The 19,608-nt window shown below is 41.0% G+C and overlaps 1 protein-coding gene across 2 annotated transcripts in view; it reads right to left on the reverse strand.

Moving 5' to 3' along the window:
* The window catches only part of negr1 (neuronal growth regulator 1), a 372,829-nt gene extending 353,858 nt beyond the window's left edge, over positions 1–18,971 (reverse strand). For both annotated transcript variants that reach the window (XM_020455166.2, XM_020455164.2), the window contains exon 1: positions 18,508–18,971. In XM_020455166.2, the coding sequence (XP_020310755.1) occupies positions 18,508–18,677 (170 nt within the window). In that variant the 5' untranslated portion in view covers positions 18,678–18,971. The remainder of the gene's footprint in view (positions 1–18,507) is intronic.
* Positions 18,972–19,608: the final 637 nt, after the last annotated feature.

The raw sequence follows: 19,608 nt of genomic DNA on the forward strand, positions 1-19,608 counted from the left end.
TGGTTGGGTTTCCCAAAAGCATCATAGCACTAAGATCATCTTAATTCCATTGAAACTAAAAATGGAATCTTAGTGCTACAATGCATTTGGGAAACCCAACCAATTGTAATTTTAATGAATGGTGCACATTGATGCACAATGATTTTACTGCCACACTGGTATAGTAGCATAACCCAAGATTTAAAGCAATTTTTGTATTTTCTAAAGTCTAGCAACCTAAGATAGTTAGACAAGCTACTCTAACTTGATTGATAGCCTGAAAAGGCTTGGTAGCTAGTCATGAGTGTGGGAGATTGTGAACCTATCTAGCTGGTTAGCTAAAGTCTACTTAATAAAATTGCTATGTGGCTAGTATTATAGAGAAACAAGAAAGCATTTCATTTGTATTTATTCATCAAAAAGGAATCAATAGGCTACATAACTTGATCAAATTAATTTACAAACATACCTCCTGCGAGTCCAGCCTATCATTGGCAGCTAAAATCACTCTCCCCCTCCACTGTCTGCACGCACTAAAGTATCTAGCATCCAGCCTAGCATATCTTTGCTCCGTGGTGCACCTTGGAAGAAATCACTTACTACTGAGAAAAGAGCAATATTTGTATAAATAATTATAAAACATGGGTTTAAAAAGGACATTTAGTAATTATTTTAACATCTGAAATAAATAATATATGTGATCGTCTGCCTTGATTCAGTCTTATGTATCAAATTTGTGTTGTTTTTTTACATTGGATAAAAGTTGAGACTCAGAGCTAGAAATTGATATATCATTCACTACAATGGGAAAGTAATGGGAAAGAAATTCTGCTTTGAAAATTGATAAACTAACATCACTTTTGAGAAAATGGCATCATTCACACCCTCTTACGCCTTAGCCCCACCCATCTCTTTAAGGATTCACGTGAGGCCATGTGGTAAACACAATGTATTTGTCACATGCACAAGATACAGAAGGTGTAAACAGTACAGTGAAATGGTTAGAGCAATATCAAAAACAGAAAGTGTCCATCTAAAAATATTTGATCATTATTAGATGACGCTTACCTGACACACTTGTCGAAATTGATGGGGCATGTAAAGGAAATGCTATAACCACCCCCCAGCCACATCTAGCTAAGTGGATGGGTCACTATTGTCTAGACATGTACACATGCTCATGAAAAACTATAGATAGCTAGCTAGCTAAACAATGACCCAGCATAATCCCAACACATACTAGCTACTACCAATATAAACATTGTCATAGCTGTAGTATGAATCTGCAGGTAGCTAAAGCTAACAAACTAGGTTCAATTGTAGTTATCTAATATTAGGCTATAACTAGCAATGCAACTGGATTTCTAATATTACTACACAGATCATACAAGTAACGTTAGCTGGCCAGCCAGCAAGCTACTGTTCGCTAGCTAGCGAACAGTACACTTTAACTTGCAATGAAAACGACTTTGACAAAATTAGAAACCTACTTAGACTCTTACCCATATACATGCATGAATACATCACAGCAGACTGGAACCATTCAACCCTGTTTTATTTGTAGCTACATGTTGTTTGGCCAGCGTTGTGTCAAGTCACTCCGGTACACACTGACCGTGGCATATGCAGAAACTGGTCCAACACTTTTTCCATCTGTCGATAGTGCCTGCTAAATTCAGGGCATCAATGTTGTTGAGAAAAGTAGCAAAACCTTTGTAGTTCTCGATGGCTAATGTTAGTCCTTTCTCCCACACCTTTTTTGAAAGATATATCAACACATACAGTACAGCTCACATTACAGACAGAAGCATTCTACTTGGCAGACCAATCCAAACTCATCTCCAGCATGTCCAGCCCACCCATTATCTCAGCCAATCATGGCTAGCGGGAAGGGTCATTGCTTTTTCACTGGCTAAACAAACTAGGCTCTTAAATGAATTGTATTGGTATTTATGGATGGAATACGCATTTTGATTTAAAAAAATAAACGTTTACGGTCAAATGCCTCTCCTGTGTTGCAGTGACGTGCGAAATACGCCAAGTTTCCTTCAACAAGTCACATACTATATATACACACACTGAACAAAAAATATAATTGTAACATGTAAAGTGTTGGTCCCATGTTTCATGAGCTGACATAAAAGATCCCAGAAATGTTCCATATGCACAAATAGCTTATTTCTCTCAAATACATTTTTTTGCACAAATTTTACATCCCTTTTAGTGAGCATTTCTCCTTTGCCAAGATAATCCATCCACCTGACAGGTGTGGCATATCAAGAAGCTGATTAAAAAGCATGTATTGATCATGATCATTACACAGGTCACCTTGTGCTGGGGACGATAAAAGGCCATTCTAAAATCTGCATTTTTTTTCACACAACACAATGCCCCAGATGACACAAGTATTGAGGGGGCGTGTAATTGACATGCTGACTACAGGAATGTCCACCAGGGCTGTTGCCAGAGACTTTAATGTTCATTAATCTACCAACGTCATTTTAGAGAATTTGGCAGTACATCCAACCAGTAGCGCTACGTGGGTAAAATCACTGGGGAACCAGGCCAGGACAAAAAGCCATATTACAACCGGTGGTGATAATTGCGTTGTTTGCACTAAAACCTGTTATGCCTTGACACTTAGGCTTAAGGCAGAGACAATAAGAAGATACAGTGGCATAATACATTCAACCACACCTTTGTTTCATCACAAAACTGGAGAGCGGTGTCCGGTGAAGTCCACAAAACATATTGTATGTAACAAACAGTACCTGCCCTACAGCAGTGTTTCCCAACCCTGGTCCCAGAGTACCCCCAACAGTACACACTTTTATTATAACCCTGGACAAGCACACCTGATTCAACTTGTCAACTAATCATCAAGCCCTCAATGAGTTGAATGAGGTGTGTATGTCAAGGGCTACAACGAAACAGTGTACTGTTGGGGGTACTTGAGGACCAGGGTTGGGAAACACTGAACCTACAGCATTGTAAAGTAAGTTTATGTTTGCAACATTTTTGTACTACTAAACAACTTGATTTAGAACCACTGAGAGTTACCTTAAGTTGCAAAGAAAACAGGCGCTGCCTCCACTATTCCAGCACCATTTACACTTTAAAATTTCAACATCATCTAGTCACCTATGCTTAGTCTAATACATTGACAACTAAAAGATACCAAAAACGATTTTGTTCAATCAATGTAAGTTAAATATGCTGTACTTGTCCATGGTACTGATTTCTGTGTCTGTATGTGCATATGTGTGTGCATGCAAGTAGAAAAAAAACATGTTGACTAACCTCATTTGTACATAAACGCCAATGACATCCTCTTTCATGTTGCATAAACGGTCTTTGACTCTGTCATACAGTACATGCTTTTAGGTTTTGTTGTACTAGGCTATCTGGCTATAATGCTTGCTATCTAGCCTAACTTCCTTTCATGGGCCAGCTAGTTAACATTAGCCTATTACATCTCGCTACATGTTGAACTTCCATCCTCTCAGACCAGGGGCACAATGTATGAATTAGTGGTAGATCAGAATTGCCGTTATAATCATTGGTCAGTACGGAGAATTAACCTTTTTGGGATAGGGGGCAGCATTTTCACTTTTGGATGAATAGCGTGCCCAGAGTGAACTGCCTCCTACTCTGTCCCAGATGCTAATATATGCATATTATTATTAGTATTGGAAAGAAAACACTCTGAAGTTTCTAAAACTGTTTGAATGATGTGAGTATAACAGAACTCATATGGCAGGCGAAAACCTGAAAACAAACCTCAGATGTCCCACTTCCTGGTTGGATTTTAGTTTTTCAAAGCTTGGCCAACCCTTCCTACAGCTTCCACTAGATGTCAACCGTCTTTAGAAACTTGTTTCAGGCTTCTGCTATAAAGGAGGGGCTCATGAGACCTGTTTGAGTCAGTGGTCTGGCAGAGTGTCTCAGGCTCGTGACGCGCGCTCCCGACAGAGTTAGCTCTCGTTCCAGTGCTTTTCTTCAGACATAGGAATTCTCCGGTTGGAACATTATTGATGTTTTATGTTAAAAACATCCTAAAGATTGATTCCATACATCGTTTGACTTGTTTCTACGACCTGTAATGAACTTTGAGTTTTGTCTGGACGAAGTGCTCGCGCCTCATGAAGATTGATTACTGGGCTGAACATGCTAACAACAAGTGCCTATTTGGACATAAATGATGGACTTTATGGAACAAATCCGTCATTTATTGTCGAACTGGGATTCCTGGGAGTGACTTTTGATGAAGATCAAAGGTAAGTGAATATTTATGGTGTTATTTCTAACTTCTGTTGACTCCAAATTGGCGGATATTTCTCTGGCTGGATTGGGCTCTGAGCTCCGTTCTCAGATTATGCTTTTTCCGTGAAGTTTTATTGAAAATCTGACACAGAGTTTGCATTAAGGAGAAGTCTATCTTTAATTCTATGAATAACACTAGTATCTTTTATCAATGTTTATTATGAGTATTCGGATGTTTTGGAATCAAAACATTACTGCACGTAACGCGCCAATGGAAACTGCGATTTCTGGATATAAATATGCACATTATCGAACAAAACATACATGTAAAGGTTAGTGATTAATTATATCTATATTCCAGATTTTTGTGACTCCTATCTTTGGCTGGAAAAATTGCTTTTTTTTTTTTACTTGGCGGTGATCTAACATAATCATATGTTGCGCTTTCGCTGTAAAGCATAATTTTTTTTATCGGACACAATGGGTAGATTAACAAGAAGTTTCTTTCATTTGCTGTATTGTACTTGTTAACGTTTGAAAGTTACATATTTCTGAAAAATATTATGTTGTCGAGGGGTTCCGCTCGCCTGTCCTAGAAAAGTAAAATCACAATTCCAAATCCCTATCTCCACCAATGGGTAATTTAGGAAAGGGATGATTTTAGCTAGCTAGCTAGCCAGCCACCAGAGCACGATGATAGTCCCAGATGCAACAATTCAAGTTTTTTTTCTCTGTCAATGACGTTTGACTTCTGCTGTGATTGGTGTGAAGCCAAATCCAAACTGGCTTCCCTTGACACTTTTTTTGGTGCGCCAGGACCATTCACAGCTGAGAGGCTAAGGCCAAATGCTCGCTGGCTTCCCTTGCATTCAAATCTACGGGAGGCAACAAAGTCATACTCTTTATGACCAGACAGCATCAGATAGATGGGTTACACATACAGAGACAGAGACCCGCTGTTTCGCTCGCTCAGATGCTTTTTCTGGAGAGAAACATTCAGCCTTTTGCGAATTGAAAGAAATGTTTTTTAACACAGAGAGACGAAAGACAAATTATTTGGTATCTTTTTCTTGTTAAATTCTTGGGGAAGCCTGACTTCCCTTGGCATCCATGAATAGATGCCATGCCACTGCGTCCAACCGACCTCACAACGGCAGACCATGTGTAACCACGCCAGCACAGGACCTCCACATCTGCTTTCTTCACCAACAGAATCGAGACCAGCCACCAGGACAGCTGATTGAACTGTGGGTTTGCGCAACCCAATAATTTCTGCAAAACTGTCAGAAACGTCTGGACCTGACTGCAGTTCGGAGTCATAACGGACTTCAGTGGGCAAATGCTCACCTTCGATGGCTATTGGCACACTGGAGAAGTGTGCTCTTCACAAATGAATCCTGGTTTCAGCTGTACCGGGCAGATGGCGTCATGTGGTTTGCTGATGTCATCATTGTGAACAGAGTGGCCCACGGTGGTGGTGGGGTTATGGTATGGGCAGGCATAAGCTACTGACAATGAACACAATTGTATTTTATCAACGGCAATTTGAATGCACAGAGATACTCAATTCCTAGAAGCTGAAAATGTACCAGTTCTTCCATGGCCTGCATACTCACCAGACATGCCACACATTGTGCATGTTTGAGATGCTCTGCATCGACATGTACGAGAGGGTGTTCCAGTTCCCACCAAAATCCAGCAAGCTTCACACAGCCATTGAAGAGGAGTGGGACAACATTCCACAGGCCACAATCAACAGCCTGATCAACTCTGTGAAGGAGGTGTCGTGCTGCCTGAGGTAAATTGTGGTCACACCAGATACTGACTGGTTTTCTGAAATCCATAGATTAGTGCCTGATGAATTAATTAAAATGGACTGATTTCCTTATGAACGTAACTCAGTAAAATCTTTGAAATTATTGCATGTTGTCTATTTTTGTTCAGAGTAATAATAAACATACATTTTTTTAGTAATAAAAAATATTGAGGGAGCATGTGCCCCCTATGGGCATGACACCTCTGCCTCCCCATGTACGTCTGAGGATTCAGATACATGTGGCAGGTGGTAGACATGTTCAGACCAGAGAGCATCGCAACCTAGCCTAAACACAGGTTCTTCCATAGGAGAGCCACACAGGCACCTGAAATGCCCTCTGATCAAAATTTGAAGGGCTTCAAAATATGCTTTTAAGCAGAAACACAAACAGCTATTTTTTTACTTTGAGAGTCTCAGGCTACACCATATAAACTATAAAATTCCCTACATGCATCTGAATATATTTTTACTGATTAAGAAGTTGCAAACTGAAGAGGCTACATAGCCAGAATATTCATTTGTTCTTCACTTAGGCCTACCTGCATCTGTGTTGGGAACACAGGCATTCACGCTGGATGCCTGCCCTTGCATAAGCTCTATTGGCAAATGCCAAGATCTTTCCACGAGCCACAATAACAGATTTCAGAAAAACGATACATAAGAACCTTTGTCACTGAAACACCTCTATAGAGACTGGTATAGGACATGCCTGGAAAACAGTGCTGTGAAATAAGATACAATATAGGAGAGATACGTTTAGTTTGAGATGATTCGGTGCGATTCAGTTTGATTAGAGAACAAATCGATGCGATTTAGTTCGATGCAACATGATTTAATGCACCAACATATGTTGCATAAACATACATTTAAATCTGCTGCTGATGGAGCGCATGAACTGGGCCTCTGAATTTGATCTGTCTGAGCTGAACAGATCACTCTGGATTCAGATCTTAACAGAATGTGTAACTTAGCCTAATAAACACAAAAATTATCGTTCAAGTAAGAATAAGGCAGGTCTGATGCTGAAAAAAAAGGAAATTATTGCATATTTTATTTTAGCAAACAAAGTAGTGTGTAGTTCCAGTAGTTAGCTACATGGCAAAAAAGTAATTAACTACTGAAAACACTACCAAGATTTGAATTTAGTTTAACTACGACCAAGATGTAATGCAAAATGTTGGTAAATTAATAGTTAAACTACATGTAGTTCACTACTCCCCAACACTGGTATGCACCTGATGTATGTCTATGGTGTGTACTATGCAGGCACCTGATCTGAGCCATAAAGGAGACTAGGCATCTACCACTATCAGATTGGGGGGGGGGGGGGGGGTGTAGCCTGTTTTTTGTTCCCCCCACTTTGGTTCTGAAACCACCATCATCCACTAATTAACTTGTAATTTTTGAAGATTAAGCTTCCTTGTTATGAAATTATCAACTTTACTCTGTATTAGAGGTCGATCGATTAATCGGAATGGCCGATTCATTTGGGCCGATTTCAAGTTTTCATAATCGGAAATCTGTATTTTTAAATGTTTTTTTTTTTTTTTACGTTATTTAACGAGGCAAGTCAGTTAAGAACACATTCTGACGGCCAGGTTGGAACCTGTTGTGACTTGGGGACAGTATTTTCATTTTTGGCCAAAAAAAATTTCCCATAGTAAATGGGATATTTTGTCAGGACAAGATGCTAGAATATGCATATAATTGACAGCTTAGGATAGAAAACACTAAAAAGTTTCCAAAACTGTAAAGATATTGTCTGTGAGTATAACAGAACTGATGTTGCAGGCGAAAGCCTGAGAAAAATCCAATCTGGAAGTGCCCCATGTTTTGAAAGCGCTGCGTTCCAATGAGTCCCTATTGAGCTGTGAATGGGCTATCAACCAGATTACGCTTTCTACGTATTCCCCAAGGTGTCTACAGCATTGTGACGTAGTTTTACGCATTTATGCTGAATAATAGCCGTAGGCGGCTACATTGCGCAAGTGGTCACCTGATGCCCCCAGAGAGATTCTCGCGTAAAATACAGAGGTAGCCATTACTCCAATCGGTCCTACTGAAAAACGAATTGTCCCGAAGGATATATTATCGAATAGATATTTGAAAAACAACTTGAGGATTGATTATAAACAACATTTGCCATGTTTCTGTCAATATTATGGAGCTAATTTGGAATTGTCACACCCTGACCATAGTTTGCTTTGTATGTTTCTATGTTTTGTTTGGTCAGGGTGTGATCTGAGTGGGCATTCTATGTTGGATGTCTAGTTTGTCTGTTTCTGTGTTTGGGCCTGATATGGTTCTCAATCAGAGGCAGGTGTTAGTCATTGTCTCTGATTGGGGACCATATTTAGGTAGCCTGTTTTGTGTTGGATTTTGTGGGTGGTTATTTCCTGTGTTTGTTGCCCCAGATAGGGCTGTCTCGGTTTTGCCACATTTCTTGTTTTGTAGTTTATTCATGTATAGTTTCATTATTAAAGAACCATGAATTATAACCACGCTGCATTTTGGTCCCCCTCTCAAGGAAGGAGGACTGGACATGGGAGGAAGACGGAGAAGGACCCTGGGCACAGCCAGGAGAATATCGCTTACAGCTCAGCATTTAACACCATAGTACCCTCCAAATTCATCATTAAGCTCGAGACCCTGGGTCTTTGACCCCGCCCTGTGCAAATGGGTCCTGGACTTCCTGACCGGCCGCCCCCAGGTGGTGAGGGTAGGTAACAACATCTCCACCGCGCTGATCTTCAACACTGGGTCCCCACAAGAGTGCAATCTCAGCCCTCTCCTGTACTCCCTGTTCACCCACGACTGCGTGGCCATGCATGCCTCCAATTCAATCATCAAGTTTGCAGACGACACTACAGTGGTATGCTTGATTACCAACAATGACGAGACAGCCTACAGGGAGGAGGTGAGGGCCCTCGGAGTGTGGTGTCAGGAAAATAACCTCACACTCAATGTCAACAAAACAAAGGAAATGATCGTGGACTTCAGGAAACAGCAGAGGGAGCACCCCCCTGTCCACATCGACGGGACAGTAGTGGAGAGGGTGGAGAGTTTTATTTTCCTCGGCGTACACATCACGGACAAAATCAAATGGTCCACCCACACAGACAGCACGGTGAAGAAGGCGCAGCAGCAACCTCAAGAGGCTGAAGAAATTCGTCTCGTCACCAAAAGCACTCAAACTTCTACAGATGCACAATCGAGAGCATCCCGTCGGGCTGTATCACCGCATGGTACGGCAGCTGCTCCGCCCATAAACGGAAGGCTCTCCAGAGGGTAGTGAGGTCTGCACAACGCATCACCAGGTGCAAACTACCTGCCCTCCAGGACACCAACAGCACCCGATGTCACAGGAAGGCCAAAAAGATCATCAAGGACAACAACCACTCGAGCCACTGCCTGTTCACCCCGCTATCATCCAGAAGGCGAGGTCAGTACATGTGCATCGAAAGCGGGGACCGAGAGACTGAAAAACAGCCATCACTAACATTGAGTGGCTGCTGCCAACATACTGACTAAACTCCAGCCACTTTAATAATGGAAAAATTGATGTAATCAATTTATCACTAGCCACTTTATATTATATAATGTTTACTTACCCTACATTACTCATATCATATGTATATACTGTACTCTATACCATCTACTGCATCTTGCCTATGCCGTTCGGCCATCACTCATTTATATATATGTATGTATGTATATGTATATATGTATATATTCATTCCTTTACACTTGTAGTCGTTGTGAAATTGTTAGGTTAGATTACTCGTTGGTTATTACTGCATTGTTGGAACTAGAAGCACAAGCATTTCGCTACACTTGGATTAACACCTGCTAACCATGTGTATGTGACAAATACATTTGATTTAAGGGGGAAAAAAGTGTTTTCTATTCAACTGCCACTATAACCCCCTTTCGAATCGTGGTGGAAGAACCCCCTCAATTGAACCTCAGATTTATTATATGACTGCACTGAATAGCCTACTTACGGTACACCCCTCTTTTGACTACATTAGACTGAATAGGCTAATATTTTACAGGCTTTATCATCTATAAATGTGCCATGTCAATATCATATTCATAATGTCAATTCTTACAAATGTATATTCAAGATATAGGCTAAGCATACCTATGCAGCAGGCTACAGTTTAGCACAGTTTACATTTGTTTAGGCCTATAATCGCTTTCTTGGAGGAATGGATTTCCTTTAATACCTTACCAGTTTTTCCTTCAAGAGAATTGTCCCTGCTGTCCCGTGCTATAGTTTACTTAGCCATGCAGAACATTTCATGTGAAGAGTTAAGGCTTATCCGTCAATCTCAATGGCATCACACCAGTAAATAATATAGAAGATGAGGGTGCATGGAAGTGATGATCCCATTGATGGTGCACTCTCCATGGCAGCCGAGTGGCTGCCATGGAGACCTATATTTGGCATAACTATGAAAAAGCGTAACTGGGAAATAATTTATCAATGTTGGCATATGTATGACATTTTGGCCTTACCCAGGCCTCCTTTAAGACTCCATAGTGGCTCATCTGTACGTGCTACAAAGCAAACATTGGTGTCTTATGAAGCTTCACTGCTTGCTTTGTAATATGAGTAGTATGTTGATTTCAATATAAACATTTGTTTACGTTAATTTATGAATATAGATAAATATAAAACATGAATATTGAAACAATTATTTTTTTTGATTTGGAATTGTTAATTTTTTATTGTGGAACAAAATATACTCTACGTGCATATCAAAGTCCCAGAGTGGGATCTCTGCTACGTTGAGTCATTATCCAGTTTGTAAGCATTACCAACAGAGTGAATGTAACAATTTATTCGACATGATCACCTCTTATGGTGATTTGCAGGATGTGCCAGTACAACTAAAAGGAGGGCTGTGATTGGTTACATTGCCTACTTTGCCATTTTCTATTTATAAAATAGGCCATGACTTAAAATTGGCTGAGGTCCCACTCTGGAACTTTGATATGCCCTTAGAGTATATTATGTTGAACAATATATTACAGAGCAAGTGGTAAAGCTTCATATGAAATGTTTTCCTTGTAGCATGTACAGATTAAACATTATGGAGTCTTAAAAGGACACCTGCGTAAGGCCAACATTTTATAAATACGCCAACTTTGATTAATTATTTCTCAATTATGCATTTAGATAAGTCAAATACGATAGTTGTCGGAATTTCTTTCAGTTCTACCCACAAATGTTCTATAGGATTGAGGTCATGGCTTTGTGATGGCCTCTCCAATACCTTGACTTTGTTGTCCTTAAGCCATTTTGCCACAACTTTGGAAGTATGCTTGGGGGTTATTGTCCATTTGGAAGACCCATTTGCGACCAAGCTTTAACTTCCTGACTGATGTCTTGAGATGTTGCTTCAATATATCCATATAATTGTCCTCCCTCATGGTGCCATCTATTTTGTGAAGTGCACCAGTCCCTCCTGCAGCAAAGCAACATGATGCTGCCACCCCCGTGCTTCATGGTTGGGATGGTGTTTTTCGGCTTACAAGCCTCCCCCTTTTTCCTCCAAACATAACGATGGTTATTATGGCCAAACTGGTCTGATGAAACAAAATAGAACTGAGGACATTTCTCCAAAAAGTACGATCTTTGTCCCCGTGTGCAGTTGCAAACCATAGTCTAGCTTTTTTAATGGTGTTTTTGGAGCAGTGGCTTCTTCCTTATTGAGCTGCTTATGTCGATATAGGACTCGTTTTACTGTGGATATAGATACTTTTGTACCTGTTTCCTCCAGCATCTTCACAAAGTCCCTTTCTGTTGTTCTGGGATTGGATTTGCACTTTTCGCACCAAAGTACATTAATCTCTAGGAGACAGAACGCGTCTCCTTCCTGAGAGCTATGACGGCTGCCTGGTCCAATGGTGTTTATATGTGCGTACAATTGTTTGTACAGATGAACGTGGTACCGTCAGGCATTTGGCAATTGCTCCCAAGGATGAACCAGACTTGTGGAAGTCTACAACAAAAAAATCCTGAGGTCTTGGCTGATTTTTTTTCTTCCCATGATATCAAGCAAAGAGGCACTGAGTTTGAAGGTAGGGCTTGAATTACATCCACAGGTACACCTCCAATTGACTCAAATGATGTCAACTAGCCTATCAGAAGCTTCTAAAGCCATGGCATCATTTTCTGGAAGTTTCCAATCTGTTTAAAGGCACAGTCAACTTAGTGTATGTAAAACTTCTGACCCACTGGAATTGTGATACAGTGAAATAATCTGGCTGTAAACAATTGTTGGAAAAATTACTTGTCATGCACAAAGTAGATGTCCTAACTGACTTGTCAAAACTATAGTTTGTTAACAAGAAATTTGTGGAGTGGTGGAAAAAAAGAGTTTTAATGACTCCAACTGTATATCTCAGCAATTGTTCCTCCAAAGGACTATTCTAATAAACTCCCCAAAATTGTTTTTTTTTGTCTGAGTTTTGTGAGGAATCACTGGGTTTCGTGAGGAATCACTGGTTCAGAAACCCCTTTGAATGTAAAATGCACCAGATACATGAAACTATGCAGTCATGCATGGCATAAAACCAACAATAACTGATTCAGAATACAAGGCCCCTTGTTAATGACGGAAAAGGACCCCATTAGGAAAATGGCAAGAGTTTTTAGGTCATTAAAAAAAGATTAAAGGTCCAATGCAGTCGATTTTAATCGCAATATCAAATTCTGGGTAACAAATAAGTACCCTGTTATCAATTAAAATGGTCAAAAATAAACAAAAATAGCTTATTAGCTATTAGACAGACATTTCTCAAGCAATAATGTTGCTAGGACCGTCTGGGAATGGGAAAACTATCTGTTTATAGGCAGAAAGGTTTGGTACTCTTTCTTATTGTTCTATTAACTAAATTTACCAAAACCTCCATCCCACCAAAACAGACTGAAATTCCAGGCGGTCTTTTCAAACAGCTTACACTTAAAGGGCATTATCATAATTTTCACAATATTATTCCAACCTCATAGTGTAGAAAAATATATAACACCTAGGAAAGTCAAGTTTTGACTGCACTGGGCCTTTAAAAGGAAGATGATGCACATGCGGACAATTCCTTTTGTTCCAAGAGCCCTAGCCATTTAATTGATATGGACCCATTGTCCAACATAAATCAGGGAGGCAGGGGGAACACAGAAGGCCACAGTAATGCAGCATTAAGAATTGAAGAAGAGGGAGAAATAATGAACACATGACAGAGTGAACATTCCTCTTGGGAGCTCTTCTATAATACAGAGGCAATGACTAATTGTATGCTTCTGGGTTTGTCACCATTTGAGAATGCTCACCATTTTCTTCCTGTAATCAGCTTCAGGAGAATGGAAGAAATTGCCTTATAATAGTCTAAGGTCTGGAAAAAGAGGGTCAGCGACCTCGGACAGTTTTATGGTTGCAGTCTCTAGCTACATGGTTGTTTGAAACCTTCCTGAAAACAAAGGCCCCAGTGTACTGGAAAAGTCCAATCCGAGCTTCATTCGGATTTTGAAAAACAGTCAGTTTCCTGAATACCCCTTATCGCAGTGCAAATATCAACACATCCAGTCATCCTGGTGATAACGATAAGCTGCAATTAGATGCAAGGCAGAGAGGCAAGTAGAGCAGCTTAAGAGCTTTTCAGTATCCATTAGTTTAACAGAGTTGAACAGAGTGAAATGATAACGCCACACCGACTGCATACACACAGAAAATGCATTGAGTTTCAAATCAGAAATAGGTTATTTTGCCTATAATTGGCATCGTGAAATGACCTCTTAATTCATTTCAAAAACACCGCCAAGGACCTTCAAAATGGTCCCCATATCCATTTCCAGTCTGTCAGAGCTGCACAGAGTCAATGACCCGGTGGTTGTGGAGTGGTAAACTTGTTTGTTGAGCTGATTCATACCACAGGGATAATCTCTAGCCCAATGAATCATTGGGATTCAGGCACAGCTTCTGCCACTGATCACAAGCAACCCAGATTGACACCAGGGAATTAGACTCTTCTCTAGAGAGATCGTCTGAGGTGTAAGTCGGTTTGACATGACAGCCGTCGGACAAGCAGAGAATGGGGCAAGAATAGTGCACTCCATCATCTCTGTTGCTAAGGTAATTTTGTGATGAGCGCCATCAACTATTAAATCACAAAATAACTAACAATATCTCATCACTGCTATTCACAGGCCAAGCCAGACAACCAGATGGAATTTAGCTTTTTTAATTCAATACATAAAACCTACAACAAAATGCATACGTTTTATCACTTAAATTAAATAGTCCTTCGTATTCACGTCCGCATCTTCTCTTTAAAGGCCCAGTACTGTTAAAAATGTTTTTCTTTTGTGGAATTGTGAAAATGATGATAATATACTTTCAGTATAAGAGCTGTTCGAAAAGACCGCCTGAAATTTCAGCATCTTTTGGTGGGACAGAGTTTTGGCCTGCCTGGTGAATTATACTGAAAAATATATATAAAAACGCAACATGTAAAGCTTTGGTCCCACGTTTCATCAACCAAAATAAAATATCCCCGAAATGTTCCATACAAACAAAAGGCTTATTTCTCTCAAATTTGAAGCAGAAATTAGTTTACATCCTTGTTAGTGAGCATTCCTCCTTTGCCAAGAAAATTCATCCACCTGACAGGTGTGGCATATCAAGAAGCTGATTAAACAGCATGATCATTACACAGATGCACCTTGTGCTGGGGAAACAAACGGCCACTCTAAAATGTGCAGTTTTGTCACAAAACATAATGCCCCAAATATGCCACCTCCAACGTAATTTTAGAAAATTTGGCAGTACATCCAACCAGCCTCACAACCGCAAACCACATGTAACCACGCCAGCCAGGACATCCACATCTAAAAAAAGTAACATCCACTGTCAACTGCATTCATTTTCAGCAAACTTTACATGTGCAAATATTGGTATAAACATAAGATTCAACAACAGACATAAACTGAACAAATTCCACAGATATGTGACTAACAGAAATTGAATCATGTGTCCCTGAACAAAGGGGGGAGGGGTTTAAAATCAAAAGTAACATTCAGTATCTGGTGTGGCCACCAGCTGCATTAAGTACTGCAGTGCATCTCCACCTCATGAACTGCACCAGATTTGCCAGTTCTTGCTGTGAGATGTTACCCTACTCTTCCACCAAGGCACCTGCAAGTTCCTGGACATTTCTGGGAGGGGGGGGGGGTCCCAGACATGCTCAATGAGATTGAGATCCGGGCTCTTCGCTGGCCATGGCAGAAGACTAACATTCCTGTCTTGCAGGAAATCACGCACAGAACGAGCAGCATGGCTGGTGGCATTGTCGTGCTGGAGGGTCATGTCAGGATGAGCCTGCAGGAAGGGTACCACATGAGGGAGGAGAATATATTCCCTGTAACATACAGCATTGAGATTCCCTGCAATGACAACAAGCTCAGCCGATGATGCTGTGACACACCCCCCCAAACCATGACGGACCCTCCACCTCCAAATCGATCCTGCTCCAGAGTACAGGCCTTGGTGTAACGTTCATTCCTTCGACAATAAACGCAAATCCGACCATCACCCCTGGTGAGACAAGACCGCGACTCATCAGTGAAGAGCACTTTTTGCCAGTCCTGTCTTGTCCAGCGACGATGGGTTTGTGCCCATAGGCGACGTTGTTGCCGGTGATGTCTGGTGAGAACCTACCTTACAACAGGCCTACAAGCCCTCAGTCCAGTCTCTCTCAGCCTATTGCGGAAAGTCTGAGCACTGATGGAGGGATTGTGCGTTCCTGGTGTAACTCGGGCAGTTGTTGCCATCCTGTACCTGTCCCACAGGTGTGATGTTCGGATGCACCGATCCTGTGCAGGTGTTGTTACACCTGGTCTGCCACTGCAAGGATGACCAGCTGTCCTTCCTGTAGCACTGTCTTAGGCGGACATGGCAATTTATTGCCCAGGCCACATCTACAGTCCTCATGCCTCCTTGCAGCATGGCTAAGGCACGTTCACGCAGATGAGCAGGGACCCTGGGCATCTTTCTTTTGGTGTTTTTCAGTAGAAAGGCCTCTTAGTGTCCTACGTTTTCATAACTGTGACCTTAATTGCCTACTGTCTGTGAGCTGTTAGTGTCTTAACGACCGTTCCACAGGTGCATATTCATGAATTGTTTATGGTTCACTGAACAAGCATGGGAAACAGTGTTTAAACCCTTTACAATGAAGATCTGTGAAGTTACTTGGATTTTCACAAATATTTTGGAAAGACAGGTTTGTGAAAAAGGGACGTTTCTCGGCCTGTGGGATCGTCTGAGACCAGCCATCCGGGCAGCTGATGAAACTGAGGAGTATTTCTGTCTGTAATAATGCCCTTTTGTGGGGAAAAACTCATTCTGATTGGCTGGGACTGGCTCCCCAGTGGGTGGGCCTGGCTCCCAAGTGGATGGGCCTATGCCCTCCCAGGCCCACCCATCCATGACTGCACCCCCATGTCCAGTCATGTGAAATCCATAGATTAGAGACAAATTAATTTATTTCAATTGACTGATTGTCGCATTTATAATTTTGTTCAGTATAGAATGTGGAGAAAGGACAGTACAGGTGCGTCAATGCTTGGACCGAGAATGAAAAACAGCTTCTATGTCCAGCCCATCAGACGGTTAAATAGTCACTACTAGCCGGTCTCCGCCCAGTACCCTGCCCTGAACTTAGTCACTGATACTAGCTGACTACCACCCGGTACTCTACCCTGCAGCCCTATGTACAGAGTCATGCATCACTGGTCACTTTTTAATGTTTACATACTGTTTTACCCATTTCATATGTATATACTGTATTCTAGTCAAGGCTAATCCTAGATAACTACTGCTGTACACACATATCCTATTTATATACTGGCCACACTGTCTGTCTATATACACACACACACACAGTACCAATCAAGTTTGGACACACCTACTCGTTCAAGGGTTTTTCTTTATTTTTACTATATTTAAGAATAAGTTTGATGTCTTCACTATATGAAATCAAGGTAGCCACCCTTTGCCTTGATGACAGCTTTGCACACCCATGGCATTCTCTCAACCAGGATAGATAGATAGATAGATATATAACCGGTAAGAAATGTCTAATTAGCGGTGCGGACTAGTAGCGTTTCAATCTGTGATGTCACTTGGTCTTAGACCTTGAAGTAGTTGTTTCGAGGGTGACTGTTGTCGATGTGTGCAGAGGGTTCCTGGTTCAAGTCCAGGTTGGGGCGAGGAGAGGGATGGAAGCAATACAGTTACATTGGTGCCGTGACCCTGATCACTGATTATTGCGGAGAAGGAGTTCAAAGGGGAGGGGGTGGGTCAGATAAGGAGTTCAAAGGGGGGTGAGTGTAACCGGTCTGAAATGGCTAGTTAGCAGTGCACGCTAGTAGTGTTTCAATTGGTGTCGTCATTTGCTCCGACACCTTGAAGTAGTTGTTTCCCTTGCTCTGCAAAGACTACAACTTTTGTGATTCAAGGGTGACTGTTGTCTATGTTTTTTTGTGTGCAGAAGGTCCTTGGTTCAAACCCAGGTTGGGCGAGGGACGGAAGCAATACTGATATATATATATATATATATATATATATATATATATATATATATATATATATATATATATATATATATATATATATATATATATATATATATATATATATATATATCGGACTCTGACATTGATCGTTCTGATACTTCTCAATTTCTTTTCATTTTGGGGGATTTGTGTGTACTTTCACTGCACCTGTGATAACATCTGCAAAATATGTGTATGTGACCAATGAAATGTTATTTCATCAATAGCCTACCCTATTTTTCTGAAGTCAATCATGTCTTGAGGCACTGTAACTAGCTTGCTTACAACTTGTGATAAGTGTGTTGCAGAAATAAATAGGGCTATACTAAAACATTTACAAATGTTTGCTACAGAGGCAGTTAGTATGTTATGAATTTCGAGATATGAATTATGAAAGCCATTTTTTTTTTTTTCAAGGGGGAGTGCCCTTTTTTCATTTTGAGCACCTGCCCCCAGAAAGGTTTGTGTATGGCCCTGCATACAGTGCAGATAAATTCTTCAAATTCATTATTTTACACAATATCTCATAACAGCACTGGAAAACAATGGTTGGCCAACCCCTGACCAAAATGGCTGATCCCATCATAGTTAGGTTCCTCCATTCTACGATTCTAATTCTATGAAAAAAACACACGGGCTAAGAATGGATTGTTTTTTGTAGCGCGAGTGACCCAGTTTAGAATTGCTAACATTGAATGCAAAACTGAAATGTATCAAATTATAGGCTGCTTATTGTTTGGTGTCACAGCACTATTTGGTTAGATATTGAAACTCTGTCGTCCGTGAATGCAGAGACAGAGGGAAATTGAAGCTGCTTTGCTTGTTTTCCTACCTCAGGAGAGCCGTATCGCCTTGTCGGGTGACCACACTTTCAATCGATGCATAGTCCACAGTTTGTCCAGCGGGTAAGCACGAAGGCAAAAAGCAGCACAGACTGAGAATTATAGCGGTAAGCCATTGACTGGAGACACACACATCCTGCACCGCAATCATTATGTCCATCACAGCTGGATTGTATATTATCCAAGTCGCATGAAAACCTTAAAGCAAAGCTTTTATTCCCACACTTTCCTCCTCAAAAGCCTAAAGAAATGGCGCGTCGTATAATGTAGTTTTCCAGGTTTGTTTTGTTGGAGCCGTAGCCTACTGTGCGCGAGCAAGTGCAGCCTACTCTCCAGTGGCTTGCACACCATCTAGTGAAGAAATGCGATAAAATGGGAGCAGACCTAGCGGCAGACAACTCCCAGGCTCTGATCCTGTTGCCATGCGGCCGTTTCCCAGGCAACCTGTTCCCAGTGGTTCGTGATAGAGCAGTTAAAGGGTTGTCACTAGTTACCACAGCCAGACAGTCAAAATATCATCACAAAGAATGATCAAAAATGTGTTTTTTTGTCTTCATTTAATCTTAGGTTTAGGCATAATGTCCGTAGTGTGGTTAAATATGGGGTTAAGGTTAGAGTTTCGATTAAAATAAGAGTTTAATAAGAGAGATTGTAGCTATTTATAGGCGGGGTTTAGCCATAATGATGATTTTGTGGCTGAGGTAACTAGAGATGACCCAGTAAAGGTGCCACAGTACTGTCTACATCACTACCTAATAAGCAATTAAAGATCGATTGGAGAATCATCCTCAGGGACAGATCGAAATTTACTGGGGGGAGGGGTGATGATTTATTTTTGGCTTTGGGGGTGCACATGGGAGGGTAGTGCATTTTTTTCCCTGGTCTGCTCGTATTTTGCCAATAAACAATGGCCTGACTTACTTTTGATATTACCCTAATAAAGTTTAGACACTTTTGTGAAGTTATGGTATGACTGATATTAGTTTTATTTTTCTATATCTGTATAGTAGACCCAGTAGCTGACAAAGAAATGCTTGTCGGTGGCATATCTCTCTGGGGTCAGACCTAAGCTTCTCTTCCTTTACAGTATC

The sequence above is a fragment of the Oncorhynchus kisutch genome, linkage group LG21 (genome assembly GCF_002021735.2).
Source record: "Oncorhynchus kisutch isolate 150728-3 linkage group LG21, Okis_V2, whole genome shotgun sequence".
Classification (NCBI taxonomy): Eukaryota; Metazoa; Chordata; class Actinopteri; order Salmoniformes; family Salmonidae; genus Oncorhynchus; species Oncorhynchus kisutch.